The sequence below is a fragment of the Podarcis melisellensis genome (genome assembly GCF_964234715.1).
Source record: "Podarcis melisellensis genome assembly, chromosome: 6".
NCBI classification, from domain to species: Eukaryota; Metazoa; Chordata; class Lepidosauria; order Squamata; family Lacertidae; genus Podarcis; species Podarcis melisellensis.
Window position 1 is genome coordinate 33,500,144 of NC_138538.1, and position 16,383 is coordinate 33,516,526.

At 41.8% G+C, this 16,383-nt stretch overlaps 1 protein-coding gene and 1 long non-coding RNA gene across 6 annotated transcripts; one reads left to right on the plus strand and one right to left on the minus strand.

Annotated features, from left to right (window-relative positions):
• Positions 1–1,269: 1,269 nt before the first annotated feature.
• LOC309371353 lies at positions 1,270–9,017 on the minus strand. 2 transcript variants are annotated; one of them, XR_014169067.1, is made up of 3 exons: positions 8,248–9,017; positions 1,532–1,586; positions 1,270–1,405 (listed from the first exon to the last, which is right to left on the minus strand). It is a non-coding gene; the product is annotated as an uncharacterized lncRNA (long non-coding RNA). The 2 variants fall into 2 exon arrangements; XR_014169068.1 differs by lacking the exon at positions 8,248–9,017 and adding an exon at positions 3,255–3,603.
• On the plus strand, positions 3,638–15,652 carry LOC309371349 (mitochondrial glutamate carrier 1-like). 4 transcript variants are annotated; one of them, XM_081913899.1, is made up of 10 exons: positions 3,638–3,796; positions 7,658–7,828; positions 9,025–9,150; positions 9,570–9,625; positions 10,131–10,221; positions 11,029–11,147; positions 13,089–13,290; positions 13,380–13,534; positions 13,829–13,904; positions 14,558–15,652. In XM_081913899.1, exons 2-10 carry the CDS (start codon positions 7,809–7,811, stop codon positions 14,715–14,717), a joined length of 1,005 nt encoding a protein of 334 aa, XP_081770025.1. In that variant the 5' UTR covers positions 3,638–3,796; positions 7,658–7,808; the 3' UTR covers positions 14,718–15,652. The 4 variants fall into 4 exon arrangements, with proteins under 4 accessions (XP_081770025.1, XP_081770026.1, XP_081770028.1 ...); XM_081913900.1 differs by having other exon boundaries at positions 3,643–3,861; XM_081913902.1 differs by having other exon boundaries at positions 3,643–3,861; positions 7,697–7,828.
• The last annotated feature ends 731 nt before the right edge of the window (positions 15,653–16,383 follow it).

Below are 16,383 nucleotides of genomic sequence, written 5' to 3' on the forward strand. Positions count from 1 at the left end.
TCCTGTGCATTGCACCTCATTCAAGTTGTAGTTCTATATACAAGCCCCAATGAACTTAATAGCATATCCAAGTAGACGTGCATAGGAATGTGCTTTTACTCTCATTTTGCCATTTCAATATTTGGTTGCTCTCCTGCAAATCCAAAATACATAGACAACCTGTGGCTCTTCCTTGTAATGCAGTATTGGCTGTGGTGGAGGGTTACTGCTTTTATCTTTGTGCTGCAGACTTAAATGACTGTGTAGTTTTGCTTCACTGACTACCCATTTTCTTAGTATCAATTAGGGAAGGTTTTCCCAAAAAAAACACATATCATGGAACGAGTTCTTCAGGAAGCCAAGCTAGGTGCCTCTTGTTTCTTACAAAGTCCTTTTTCAGATGACTGGTATGTTGTGGTATGTGATATTACAAATATACCATGGAAAGGACACTTGCAAAGCAATGAAAATGTAAGGAAAACAATTTGAGAGAGCTGTGATACATATTTATATAGGTGTCAAAATGGCTGCTGGTGGTTTTTTGCCTGTTTAATATTGCAGTCTTATATATGTTTATTCATAAGTTAGTCCCATTGAGTGAAGTGGAACCTACTCTCATGTAAGTGGGTATAGGGATTGCAGCCTAAAGTGCTCCATGTTCGTTGGACGACCATGCCAGCCTCCACTGGTGGAGAAGGAGAGGATGGGCTGGACTGGAAGCACTAGACAGAACAGGTAGGTAGAGGATCCCACCTGAATTAATAGTATGTATGTGTGTTCCTTACCCGTGAATTAAGAGGCTTGGCTGTGAGAGATGTAGTTCAAAACTGCATCAAATCAGCTAGGATGAGCCTCAAGAACACAGATATCAAGAGGTGCCTGTTTCCCCAAAAGTAAGACATCCCCCCAAAATAAAACCTACTTCCAGTTTTGCCTCTCGCCATAATATAAGGCATCCCCCCAAAATAAGACCTCCCGTATAATACGGCCTCCCCCCGAACATAAGGCCTCCCCAGAATATAAGGCCCCTGAAGCTACCATGAGGCGTCTGACTCCTCTGGACCATAGCGGCGGGCGCCGCCGCGCAGCTCACTGATTGGCCGCAGCACAGCCAGAACTCTTCAGGCAGTGCAAGGTCTCTATAAATCAGAGAGCCCACGCCGCTGCCACGACAAGCTGCCACCTGCTGCTCGCTCTGCCCTGACGGAGTCTGGCTGACTCACAATTAGACAATAAATGTGGACTGCATTCTTCTTCATGGAAAAGTAAGTCATCCCCTGAAAATAAGACCTAGGGCATCTTTGGGAGCAAAAATTAATATAAGACACTGCGTTATTTTCGGGAAAACAGGGTATTTCCAAGCTCATACAGTGTTTAAATCAGGTGTGAGGAACCTCGCTAAACAACTCCGATCAGCTCCAGCAAGCTGCAAAAGAAGAAGGCATAAACAAAGGGTGAGGAATCTCAATTTGGCCCTCTGAACTCTTCCCCTTGTAACCTGCTTCTCAACAGCACCCTCTCTCCCCCCAGCCACACCTTTCACTAACCTTACCTGTCCCGGAATGGCTGGAATATATTGCTGAACACTGATAATGCCTCTTGCTTACCTGGATGGAAGATGGAGCAGATATGTGTGTTTAAAACTGAATTACTGTACAAAGGTAGCATTTACCTTTGTTGCGCCACCCACTTTTACCTGGGGCCCTGCCCACCACTGGAACGTGGCCCCTGAAAGGTTGCCCAAAAGGGAATGTGGCCTTTGGTCTGAAAAGCTTTCCCCACATGGTCTGAAAAGCTTTCCCCACATCTGGTGCAAACTATGGATTTTATTATGCATGCTTTTTCTCTCATTGACCTCAGCGACATTCAAGGCTTATGCACCAGTGTACCGAACTGCAGCCAGTAAGAGTAATTGAGCAGTAGGAATAAACTTGCACACAACCACAGCAAGTTTTCAAGGGGGTGGGGGGAGAACACTTTCGACACAATTTTATTGATAGACAATCTTTCTGTACATATTATGCTCAAATTGGCTCGCATTCTCTTTAATAACAGTGACAAAACAAATAGATTCAAATGGTCCAGTACAACCTACAATATAAAAAAACAAAATATTTTGGCATGAGGCAAATTGTTTTAGGATTTCTGTTGTTGTGGAGCATTAACTTATCCCGTGCTGAACATAGTCCATCTTGCACCTTTCACTCTCTCACCTCTGCAGATTTTCCTGGAATAGAGGCATACATAGTAATTGAAAACAATGTGCCTTTTTGCACTGCTGCTTCATTAGCAGCCCCAATAGGGGCTGGGGAAAGGGGAGAAAGCCAGGGAAAAACGGAACATTATATGTAAGCCATCCCTTTCTCATTTCTCCCTCAGGCAGTACAGAGTATCAAATAACGCTGAACTGAAGTTGGTCTTGCACTGAGGTATCTGGGCTTGTGCTGAGATGAGCAACTGCCTGCCCCACAAACCAAGTTCCTGAGAAGTTTCACATTACTTCTCTTGGAGAGCCCTATAGCTTTCTCTGCTGCCAAGATACAGCAGGAAGGCATCGGTGGTTCTAAAGCAGGTTTGAGGAACCTTGACTCTCCACCTCTCATCAGTCCCAACAAGCATGGCCAAGGGCCGAGGGTGACGGGAGGTGTAGTTCAGCAAAACCAGGAAGGCCAAAAGTTCCCCTCACATGTTCTAAACAGAGATGTAACATAACCATAGCTGTCAACTTTTCCCTTTTCTTGTGAGTAATCCTATTAGTAATAAGGGAATTTCCCTTTAAAAAAGGGAAACGTTGACAGCTATGAACATAACTATTTATCTGAAAAGTAGCCCTTTTCTTTTATCCTAGATGTAGGCTGACAAGGTAAAAAAAAAGCAGGGCTCCACCGACCCCCAAGAGACACACACATAGATAAGCTCCATCCATGAAACATTTATTCATTTATTTATGAATTGAATTTATATACCACCCTATACCCGATATATAAATTCTTGCCTGCATCGTTGCACCGGCTCAAGTGGGTGCCTTCTCATCTTACATCTTCAACCCAGCCAATGCACCTTCAGCAGAAACTATTCCCAAAATATTGGCAGGTACATTGCAGCAACATTGGACAAAGGAGTGCACAAGAAAGCAGGAATACATGTGGACTTATAGCAGCCCGTTCAAACGGCTCTGCTGGTTCTGAGATCATGGCAGCTAGCCTTGTTGCCAGCCACCTGCAGAATGAAGCCATTGATTGACTGATTGATTGATTGATTGATTGATTGCTCACCAATCAAAACACACACAAGCCGCGCCTTTAAAATATGCTCCAGGCTGAGGACCTGGAAGAGCGGAGCTGCGAGTGCAGAAGGAAGTTAGGAAGGAGTGGGGAGCTGAAAGGAAGGAGATTAACGGTGAACGGGCTGCCAATGTGACCCATAGTGTATTTTGAGCAGCGCGCCTTTACTGCCGGCGACTCAGGGGGCGGGGGGAAGCGTGCGAGCCCAGCCTCTTCCTACCATTGGGTGGGTTGCGGCAGCTCTGGCCAATCGCAGCGCGCCTTCTGTAGAGGCGGGAGACGCACAGCCGGCTGAGCGGCGGCGGCGGCCGTTCTTTCCTACCTGCCTGCCAATGGAGCGGCGGCTGGGTGAGTAAATGCGTAGAATTTGAAACCGAGAGCCGTTGGCCGTCAGTTGACCCGAGGGGAGGGACAGCTCGTGTTGCCTGGTGACCGCTCCGTTGCCATTTGATTTCAAATACCTACCCCCTCCTTGGCATGGCATATAAGGGCTAATAATATTCATGGCCAAGGGTGGCTCCTTGAGATAAATGGTACTGAGGGGCAGGGATATGGGCAGGGCCGGATTTAGGTTTGATGAGGCCCTAAGCTTTTGGAGGTAATGGGGCCCTTTATATGTCCAGCTGTCCTTTGTCAACAACAACTTGTCTCTGTTTTTTGTGTTGAATATGTGCTATACGGTATGGTAATTTATGGACCTAATGGGTATCTAAAGCCATTTGCACATAACAAAATATATATATTATCAAAGTAATTGTTGAACTGAAATACAATTAAGAAGTATATTAATAGTGAAATACAGTTAAGTATATTAATAGTGAAATTATTAAGCTCTAACTTAAATTGATTTTTATTCATAACAAACGTAATAATGCAAACACATTGGCATTTGGAAATAACAAAAATGCCTTTAGAAACAATTTACAAAGACTCATCTATTTTAGTTGTTTTTTATCTTATATTTTGGAAATGTACATCCAGGTTTTGTTTTTTTCTTTAATTTTTTTTGGGGGGGGGCTAAGCTATAGCTTGTTTTGCTTATGCACTGGATATGGGTACAAGTATTTGTGTTAAAATGCCCTTTTCTAGAGCTCCTGTGTCTCACTGAACTGCTGGCTGACAGGCAGAAAAACAGATGTTCCTAATGCTGCATTGATAAAGCTGCACTTAACTCAATTTTTATGTCTTCTGTGAAGCTGTGAAGAGTGGCGGGGGGGGGGGAATATAGCACCCTTTCTTTGAAGCCTCTTATCTGTTTGTCAGCGAGAGGGTGATAAACCCCCACATAATTTCCAAGAGAAGGGGTGGCACCTTAAAACCACCCCATTTATTATGGCTAAATTTTTGTGGGGTATAGTCCATCAGAGGCATGGTGTTTGTGAAATGGCACTCTTCCCCATCCACCACCAGGGGATGAGAAAAGGGGGAGAAGCAACATAACCACTAGCCCCACCCCACCCCATGTACATTCTGTGCAGACCTCTCCCCACTCAACCTCACCTTCTCTGCTTGGGAAAATAAGAGGAATCAACCACAAAAGGGTAGTGGGGCTGGTACCGTTTTTGTTTGGTTTTTTTGTAAACAGTATTAAAGTTGACAACACAAACCCCCTGCCATTGCTTTCCCCTGCATGCCTTTAGTTATTTGAGCCCTTAGTTATTTGAGGTTCCCAGAATGGCTTGCATAAAACCAGGTGGATTAGTAAAACAATAAAAGCAGAACAGTTAAGCGCAATTAAGACCCTACTGTGGGACTTACTCCAAAGTAAGTGAGTATATGACTGCAATTTAAATGCAGCTTTAAAAAGCATGGAAAAGCCTGGAGGATGTAGAAAGTATCAACTTTTGCCGAAAAGAAAAGGACACAGAAATGTGACAAATGCAGCCTGTCATGACGGTTTAGTGATGGAGAGTGCTTTATGTGTATAACTGTTGCCAGGGCATGGAGCTGTTAAAAGGCCCAGGAGACCTGCCAGAAAAAGGCTGTAATCTTAGAACAGTATGCAGAGTATATGGATTAGAATTACTGGGAGCATTTTGTAAGATGCAGGTTGAGAGAGCCAGTACTTGTATGTAGACCATCGTTGGGTGAATTTGAAGGAAGCAGCCATGGACGAGGTTGGAATAAGCTATCATTGCTGGGCTCATTGCTTGCAACCCTGTACATAGCATCCTCTGTTGTACTCCCAGCAGAAAGTCTGCTGGCAAAATGCTTCAGAAAAAAATAATTGACTAGAAAGTGCTAACCAATTCTGAACCAACTACTTTTCTAACTACAGTGCTTCCTACTTCTGCCTCCTGCTGATGGAAGGAGTGAAATTTCATGCATATAAGTGTTAGTGTGTCTCTCCCTGCCCAAAATGGTAATGGCCCAGAACTGAGCCTTGGAACCAGCTCAGAACACCCTGGGCTTGCCTTGCATTCTAGAAGTTGAGCCCCATATCCATTTCTCATTAGTATTCACTTCTGTTCTGATGAAAAGTGGCTTCAGAGCACAACAGCATCTCATCACTTTCCTGCTTCTTCTACAGTCAGTAGCTTCTCCAAGTTTTGTGTATTGTACCTGTTCTGGGGTGTATGTGTTAGGGGAGGTACTTCTGGTGGGGGACAGGTCCTACTGCTTCTGGGGTAGTTTGTCCACCTTTGATCTCCACCCTGCACTCAGCTCTCACCTGTGGCTCCTAGAAGCTGTCAGAATGCAACAACGGCCACACCCCAGGAACAGCTTCAACTGGCCAGCTAAATCAGGTGAAGATAGCCAATGGGTCTCAAACCCTCCATCCATCCAGAGAAGCAAGAGTCTTTATTGGAGTTCAAGGACATATTCCAGCCAGGCAACAGCGCTCCAGGGGAGATGCAGGGCCACTGAGGGGTGTGGCCAAGGGAGAATTTTAGGGGCTAGGTAAAGAAGCCTGGGGGGCTGCATTCAGCCCCTGTGCCTAAGATTCCCCACCCTGCTCATGTGGTATGTTGTTTCTTCTTTCACCCTCCAACCAGTACTATTTTGCAACTGGCTCCAGTTGGTGGACTTCAGGATTTTATTTTTATTTTTAAAAAGGTTGTGCAACCCTGAAGGTTCCCACCCCTGAGCTAAAGCACACTGCGCAGACAGAGAGAGTGAATTTCATATCTTACCTCCCTTGGAAGTTGAGAAAGAGTTTCAGGAGCAGTGGAATGTGATTCAGCGGATTTCAGGATCTCACATATCCAAATAATTGCATTTTAAATAATATTTTGCTATGAGCTTTATTATTTAATTATTTGTGGTGCATGTGTTTTTAGTATTGCTTTGCTAAATTGCACCATTGTGGGAATTTGGTACAAGAAGAATTGACAAAAGAAATATGGGATGAGCAAAGCAGAGATCACTTTTCATTGTTTTTCTTAGGCAAGAGTAATTATATAATTACAACTACCTTGAGCAGTCACAGGAAAGGATAAATCAAAACTGTCGCTCTATTTCTTTGCTGTTGTACAAAATTAAAGAGCCTTTTTGAAACTGGAGACACCTTAATGCCGCAACTGAAATTTCCCTGTGAGCTTTACAGACTATGCGTATCAGATGATCGGATAGTAGGCTAATAATATCTCACTTTTTGTGCAACGTACTCTTCTCTGATGTTAGTAATGGGAACTCTACCTCCAGGCTCGTCACTGCTTCTTGGTCATTTGCTCTTTATTGCATGACACCCCCGGTGGGCACTGGGAATCCCAATTACTAACTTGGCTGCCCATGTGATAGTGGCATTGCTCTGACACATTTTAGCATGGTCTTCCCTGGAAGCACTGGTGTGTTGTCTCATCATGGGAATGGGGAACCCCAACTACTAACCTGGCTGCCCATGTGATAATGGCATTGCTCTGACACATTTCAGCATGGCCTTCCAGGGGTACTTTCCATAATTGCCCTAGGAAATATTAGTATTTTCTTCCTCTTCACAGATATGCCCATTCCTTGAAGTCATGCAATGCAATCCTGTGTATGTTTATACAAAATTTGCTTTACTCCCATTGAGTTTAGTAGCACTTCCTCCCTAGTAAGTGTTTTTGGATTGCAGCCTAAGTTACTATTTTTTCATTTGTGCTAATAGTACATTATGATTTTAAATTGTTTTCTGCATGACTTCTCACCCTCAACCCTATGTCACTAAAGATACCATCTTCCCTATAATGTCACAGTTCCTCAGTCATTCCTACATCAATATAATATATTTCAGTTGCATCTCTTACGGTATAAATTAATCACCTAGGTATTAATAACGGATGATGACACTTGGTGTAACAGTAGTGGTTAGAGGGTATTCTGATTTGTCATACTGAATTTGAGATGCTGTGAGCTGTTTGAAATGCCTGTATGTTGAAACAGCCAATGAGATAACTTTGGATTATTTATAGGACCACTGATGGATTTTAAAGCTTCAATTCACTCTGCAGATATTAGACAGAATTGTCTCCTTGAGGAACCAACTTCTCACCATCGGCAGCTTGTATTACTTACTGACCAAAAAGATCTTGGAGCACTTTTTCCTTTGTAATCCCAAAGAAGATGGCTGAGAAACAGATTAGGTATGTGTCCTTCCCAAGTTTTAGAAATATAGTGAGCCTCAAAGCAGGCATTGGAGAAACAGTGCAATTGATTTACAGAATGAACATGACAACAAATGCTGCAAAATGAAGTATGTAAAATGTTTGGTTTTTTATTTTATTTAACTTGAGGATGGCCATTTGTCCAGTCTAATTTTAATTTTATTTGAATTAATTTTGGGATGCATTTTAATCGATTGTTTATGTATATTGTGTTTTATATGATGTTATCCGCTCGGAGCCCAGCTCCAGCGGGGGGGGGGGGGGATACAAATAACTTTCTTTCTTTCTTTGATCAATAGTTTTATAACAAATTTCAAAGACCTGTGTTTAAAAATATTTGAGATTAAATTACAACAAAGATGTATTTAAGAGCAGTTATAATGGCTATTCTTACATACCTCATAATAGCTAGAAGTATATATACTCCTGAAGAATAACTTCATGTGGTCTGAAATGTAGCAGGGCAGCTCTCTTCATTCCATAAATAGTCTCTCTTGTCTCTCTAGACAAGGTGGAATGAGAGACCCAAAGGAACCAGTCTGATTTGACATGGAATAGAGTAAGGGAGACAAGAAAAGAGAGATTATTGTGGCATAGAGTCATAAATGTAATGCAAGGCTGTGCATATGATGCAGCCCTAACATGCAAGAGTCTCGGTATGATGTGCTTATACTGAGCACATAAGAAGCTCTTTGAGGGATGTACATACATTAAACACATACTTAGAAACACTGCATGTTATGGACTGTATCCAACACTGCACTTCTGTTTGTACAACTGGACTTCTCCCTGTACAGTCCAAAAAATACATTGTAAAAGGTCCCCAAGACTCTGGAATAGATTTTGAGGGTGAGGGGACTGCAGGGGAAAGGAGAAGAGAAGGAAGTTCCATTGTGTGAGTGGAACAGCAGCCTTGGCTACAATCCTGTGTTTTTTCATGTATGTCACAGATGTGTACCATTGTTGCATATGAAGTGTTATAAAAGCTTTATTGTAGCAATGCTGAAAGCAACACATAGTCTGTGGCCAGTCTCAAAGAAGCCAGAATTTGGTCCATCACAGAGCTGAATTTGATATAAATGAAATAAATATACAGCATAACTCTTCTCCAGCCCCTAGTTCTGGAAATTCTTGATTCAATTGCATACAATGGAATTCTGTTTTGTCTTGTTCAGTTTGCCCGCTAAACTTATTAATGGAGGAGCTGCAGGGATCATTGGCGTTACTTGTATATTTCCAATTGACCTGGTTAAAACCAGGCTACAGAACCAGAGAAGTGGACAGCAAGTCTACAAAAGCATGTAAGTGATCACTGGAAATGTATTGCATCTAGATTGACTTAATATTTGAGCAGCTCTTTCACCATTTGCAAGTACCTACAGATAGATGTAGGTGTTGGGAAAGTAGAAATCCACAGTTATTAATGGAATGATTCCATCAAGTAAGGGTCTTTATTTGCATGTATAAAATAAAGAATAATGTACCGGTGAGTGAAATAAGGTAAATAGAAAATGAAAAAATTACGGTAGCCTCATTTTGGATACTAGGGAACAATAAAGGTTATAAATAAGCAATTATAAGTTGTATTTAAATAGCTATAATGAGGTTATTTTATTTTTCTTCATAAAACACATATTATTAAGGCTTGATATGATATATTTTTTGTAGTATATATGACAAGAGTGTCTTAGCAACAGGTAATCTCTTGTGTCTTGATCAGGTTGGATTGTCTAATGAAAACACTGCGTTCAGAAGGCTATTTTGGAATGTACAGAGGTAAGTCTTTTCCTTGTACATGTAACTGGCTGTAACTAACACAGTTATACTACTTCATGATAACTGGGGACTTATTCATTTGGGTCTCAACCATTATGATTAGGGACTCATCTTGAAAGGTCAGAGCTGGAGATCTCAATGTATTTACTAGTGAGTTAGCTGCATTGTTTCTGGAGCTTACTTTTAAGTAAACATGCATAGAGCTGGCTGTTCAAAGCTCAGACATTTGAAACAAAGATGTGCAAAATGAGATGCAGTCTGCTCACACAACAGGATTTCCATTTGTTCTCCTTCTGCCACAATCTGCTATTGCTTTTAAGATTAGAGTTTTGTAAATGACTGTATAACTCCAGTAGTAGTTTCTGGGCTATTTCCAATAACTTTGAAAACTGGAATCTGAGTCCCTGTCACAATAAATGATGTGGGATACCTATAATCAAAATATATTTTAAAACAAAGAAAATCTCCTAATTTCAATTAAGCTTAAGTATGTATTTATTTTTAGGTGCAGCAGTGAATCTGACCCTTGTAACACCCGAGAAGGCTATCAAACTGGCTGCTAATGACTATTTTAGGCACCTTCTTGCCAAGGATGGGTATGTTAACTTGAGATACTAGAGCTGTCTCATTTGTACCATACATAAGTTAAGTCTGTGTTCATTGCGGATTCCATTACGTGAATGTGACAAATTGTGCAAAGCTCATTAAATAGTTTTTTGATCACCTTTGAGAGCAGAATGAACAATAATATGTTTATAGCAAGGCATGAAATATTATGAATCTTCTGAATAAGCAGAAGACAAGTAATTATTGAAAACAGAAAGCAAAACTTACTGTGCGCTGGATAAATTACTTTGAAGGGCCAATGGGCTGGAAGAACAGTTTATCTTTGTGATGTAGCTCATTCTCATGACTTCTGTAATGCACAATTATTTATGCATTTCTATCCCAAGCTACTCCATCATTTTCTTGATCATTGCTACTTCCCAAGTTCTTTTGCTGAACTTTGTCAAAATCCAGATATTGCAAGGAGGATAATATGTATGTATTAAGCACATCTTTGAAAAACTTCATAGCTTGCTGCAGGATGGGCAGGGAAAGGGAGGGAAGATCTAACACAGAGCATTGACAATCCAATATGCAACTCTATATGGACTGACAAAATCTTGTGACTTTGATTGTAAACATAAATAATATAATCCTGTGTCCTGATGGGATATTGACTGCAAGAAGCTATTGTGTCATTTTTCAATGGTTTTGATTCTCAAATCCCCTTGCTAGTCTGAACATAAACTATGTATTTCCTTTATACAGCCTTTTCCTTTTCTTGGATATTTCATGCTTGTATACTTTAGTGTTTAAAATAATAATAACTATAATAATAACAACTCTTTTTATTACAGGGTAGCCCTTTCTTTATCTAAGGAGATGATGGCCGGTTGTGGTGCTGGAACCTGCCAAGTTATTATCACCACTCCAATGGAGATGCTGAAGATCCAACTTCAAGATGCAGGACGACTAGGTAACAGTTCTTGCCTATCATCTCTGAGAACAGGTTCTTGGATGTTCACACAAAGCTAAAGTAATGGACCCCTGGATGGTTAAGTCCAGTCAGATTTGACTATGGGGTGCAGTGCTCATCTCCACTTTCAGGCTGAGGAAGCTGGTGTTTGTCATCAGACAGCTTTCTGAGTCATGTGGCCAGCATGACTAAACGCTTCTAGCACAACGGGACACCATGCCAAGTGCCAGAGTGCACGGAAATGCCATTTCATACAATAGTCCAGTTCACACATAACACTAAGCCAAACTATCAACATGTGAGTGTGCAAGTACTCATGGTAACAATCATGGCCACTTCACTCTTCCCCAAGTCCTACTACTGCTAGGCTACCTGAGGCTAAGCTATGGTTTGGCTTAGCATTACTTGTGAACCTGGACTTGTAGTCTGTAACAGGAGACAAACTGCAACTCCATGTTGAGACATAACACTAAGCCAAACTAAGCAGGACCCAGGGGAGGAGTTAAGTAGCTGCAGTTTTTGCTGCAAGTACTGAGCACATATGCACACACCATGATTTGGCTTGGTGTTATGTACAAACTAACATGAACTGTAGAACAAGAGATGTTCAGTTTGGCATAGGTTTCAATTATCATTAGTTTTGGCTGTCATAAGCGAGGTCAGTAGTAACTTGGTGGCTTGTAAAACAAGAACAGGGATTGGTAATAATATTGTCCCTACCGTGTGTGTGTGTGTGTGTGTGTGTGTGTAGAATAAATGTCTGGTATTTTATCTCATCCTGCTATGGATGGTGGCTGCAGAAAGTTATCTACCATAAGGGATCATTTGAATGTATTGCCTAATTGACAAGAAATGGTAATCTAAGGCACAACAGTGCTTTAATCAGTTCCAGAACTCAGTAATGCTTCTAAGTTATTGAGCCAGATAAGTGAAAAAATAAGTATCTGTACTGCGTTATCTGTATAGGAGCAAAGTCTTATGGAGGCAATTTATGACCCAGAAATATGGAACACTGTTAAAGAGCAAGGCAAGACACCAGAAGTCAGCACATAAGCTAGAGCTCCCTGCTGTGAAATCAGGATTTCAGATTGCAGGGGGAACCTATGTGCATATAACAGACTCCCTTCTTCAGACCTTCCCTCAGCTCATAGATGGCAAGGCCAATAGGCATGGCCTGTTCCATGTGGTTGTATCAACACTTATCTTTTGCCCCATGCTTTCCAGGCACAGGTCTGCACTTTAAAGCTCTGTGCCCAAGTGCTTCCCCCCACCCCTGAACTTTTCCGCAAAAAAACCCACACTATTTAAAGCTGAAGCACAATGAATGGCAATTTAAGTTCTCAACAGATTGTTGTTAGCTCCTATTCAGCAGTAAAGAGCAGGTTTTTACAGTGAAGGCTCCAGAGCAGAAAAGAGAGTACACTCAAACTTTCAAATCTTGGCTACCAAACGCCTCCGTTTTGGAACGTTTCGGCTCCCGAAAGCTGAAAACCCGAAAGTAAATGCTCAGGTTTTCCAACATTTTTCGGAAACCGAACATCCGACACAGCTTCCGCTTGATTGCAGGGAGCTCCTGCAACCAATCAGAAGCCGCACCTCAGTTGTCAAACATTTTGGAAGCCGAACGGGCTTCCAGAACGGATTACGTTGAAGAACCAAGGTTTGACTATACTTGGATACAGAGCTTTAAACCACAAGCCACACCTGGAAAGTGTGGAGGAAAGGTAAGGGTGGATAAGCCCTTAGAATGTCCAAATAGTGTTTATGTTTCACTATCACAGAGCTGCTTATAGATTCTGATACAGGAGTTGAAGGGATTTCCAGGGATCAGACCTTCAGGTAATCAGATTTAGAATGCATCTCAGACTTGTATATATTCAGGGTGAAATCATAAATTTCAGGTGACCAATGAGGCTGACATATTTTTAATTGTGCTTTCAGCATCTCAGCAGCTTGTGAGCAGAGTTCCTTGTTCATCTCCTGGGTGCAAGCTTCTAGCTGTCAGCCCTGTTCTAGCCAGAGCATACAATGTAGGACCAATTGCCTTTCCAAGGAGGATATCTGCCACCCAGATAGCAGTCGAGCTTCTGCATACCCAGGGCATTAAAGGACTCTACAAGGGTCTTGGAGCCACCTTGCTGAGGTAAGGATGGAACATCTTGTCCTTCCCATTCCCAGCCCAGTTTTTACAGTATGTGGCTTTATAAAAATGCAATAACTCTTGTGTTCTAGGGATGTCCCATTCTCGGTCATCTATTTCCCACTGTTTGCCCATCTGAACAGAGCAGGACACGATTCCCTGGAAGAGAAAGCCCCTTTCTTTCGTTCTTTTCTTGCTGGTTGCATGGCTGGTTCAGTGGCAGCTGTGTCTGTCAATCCCTGTGATGGTAAGAGAAGATTTATATCTCATCTCTTTTGTGTTTCTGTGTTTCATGTATTTCATGCTTCTCCATACAGTAGTTATAGGGAAATACTGGGAAAAGTGGATTTCCTTGTGAATCTCTGGAAGCTACCCTTCCATCTGTTAGGGCTTTCTGTATAGGGAAGCTTTTTGTCTTCAGAATAACACAGTGCTTTAATAAATTTAGAAAAGAACGAATTTTAATATGCTGTAGTCATAATGTTCTCAGGCTTGCCTGCATTAGTCTTCTAACCTGGCAAACAATATTTTTATTTTGCAGTAATAAAAACTCGTCTTCAGTCAATGGGCAAGGGAAGAAACGAAGAGAGTTATAATGGAATTATTGATTGTGCACGGTAAGTAATAAAAGCACTGTGAATAACTGACTGTTCAGCCAGAGTGTAAGCAAATGTTTATAATGTTAAACAGTATGTCAAATGTGGAGGAGGTTTCCTGTTTGAGAAGACATGAAAAGTACTTACGTGCATTCACACTAGGCCTTTTAAGCTGATCTTCAGACATATGAAGGCAGTTTCCCCTAATTTGCCACTATAACCTCTGCAGTCAGAAGGCAGCTGTGAATCTGATAAAAGTAGGAGTAACTCATTGACCCTAAGCACATGGCTATAGCATTTGAAAGCTACTTCCAACATGCTTTATCCTGGAATATGTGCTGAAGAACCAGCTGTCAAATATCACAACCATTGCTTGAAGTATAACCATACAGAAATGGTTTTCAGCAGCTTCCATATGGAAGCTATACCCTTTGAATTGGCCATAAACTTGTAGGAATCATGCCAATTTCTGGTGTGTTCCTTTCTCTTTTAAGACTTCTTTTTATAGGGTGAGAGATGAATACAGCCGCAGGAGGGAGTCAGGTCTTCAAGCTTTTGGAAGGAGAATGCATAGAGTTTTCTGGGTGAATGTTCAGATCTGGACACAGGAGTTGTGAAATGATAGATGCAGAATTTAGTAGTCAATATATCTGGTATTGTTTTCTCTCTTTCAGGAAACTTTGGATGAAGGAGGGTCCCTTAGCCTTCCTTAAAGGGGCTGGTTGCCGAGCCCTGGTCATTGCACCTCTTTTTGGTATAGCTCAAGGTATTTACTTTATTGGTGTTGGAGAATTTCTTATTGAGCTATACCAGTATGGAAGACTTTCTCCCTAGACTTCCCCCTTGTTCTTTGGACTTACTGGAATGAATCCACAAGAATCACCAGACAAGACACCAAGAAAACAGAGAAATTTCAGATTGAATTATCAGTGTTTCTTCTGTCAAAACTTAGACTCAAAGCCAAGTCCACCTGAGCTCATTAAATGTTATCAGGTTTTGGAGCCAGACTGACTAGGCACATAGTTCTCTAATGGTGATGTGTCTCTTTTTCTTATGAAGTAAAAAGCCAAGAGTTGTGACACAGTAGGACAGTCATCTGAATATGTAGAATGCAGGATGCATTCTGGGAGTTAGAAGATTGAAGCCTCTGGTAATGGAATGGCAATGGCTACTTTTTATTAAGCCTGGCTATGGGAGGATATGTCAGAAAACCTTTTTTTATGAGTGGAACAGGAAAAGAAACTTTAAACAAAATTATTGGGGGAGGGCACTTGCAATCGTTCCAAGCATGTTAGCAAAGATTTAAAAAATGGGAACAAATTTTGTGAATTTTTTATATATCTGTCTTTTATAACTTATAACTTTACATAGAGTAAAGAATTTGGTTCCTGTGGTGACTGCTAAATACAGAGCAATGTAATACAATACAAGGGTTAACAGGTGAAGGAAGCAAGGTAGGCTATCAACCTAAAGGTTTTCAGAAATGCTCTCTGGAACCTAGTTATAGGGACTAGCGATCTCTGTAAGCTACATGTTGTGCAGATAAACTGCTAAGCAGTTTTTCTTGGGCTGTTGCAGCTATGTTTTTGTAAAGCTATATTGTAGGTTTTACTGTTCATAATTAACTACAAAATTTCTCTATCAAAGGTGTGTGTTTTTCTAATGAATTATAAGATGGTCTCTAGACATACCATGAATAATGTGTTGGCAGCGCAAGAATGATCATTTTTCTTTGCTCTTATCCTGGCACAATAAAATGGTTCAGACCAGTTCTGTGTGTGTTGTCTTTCCTGTGACTTTGCTAAGTACCCTTTGCTATTTACATGTGTTATTGACAACTTGGGTGAAACTCTCTATTTTTCTTAAATCGCTTATTCTTCTATCGTCACACATTGTTGCTGAACAGCTTGGTAGGTTTCTGGAGGAAACATCGGCATTAGATCCATTTCAGTCCAGTTTCCATCCTGGTTTAGGGACGGAGACGCCTCTGGTTGCCCTAACAGATGATCTCCGTAGACAACTGGATCGAGGCAGGTCAGGACTGCTGATCCTTTTAGATTTGTCAGCAGCCTTTGACATGGTCGATCATGATCTTCTGGACCACCGCCTCGCATACGTGGGGATACAGGGCATAGCCTGTAACTGGTTGTGCTCTTTTATCTCTGGTTGGGGACAGAGGGTGGCACTAGGGAGGGAAATGTCGTCGCGCCACTCCTTGGTGTGTGGAGTGCCACAGGGCGCAATTCTCTCCCCGATGCTATTTAACATCTTTATGCGCCCCCTTGCCCAGATTATCCAGAGCTTTGGGCTGGGCTGCCACCAATATGCTGATGACACTCAGCCCCAAGCATACTGACCAGATGCTTGGAAGCTGTGGCTGGATGGTTTCGTGGGAGCCGATTGAAACTAAATCCTTCGAAGACAGAGGTCCTATGGCTAGGTCGGGATGGCATGGGGATGAGGGACCAACTCCCTTCTCTTGCGGGGGCCCAATTAGTGC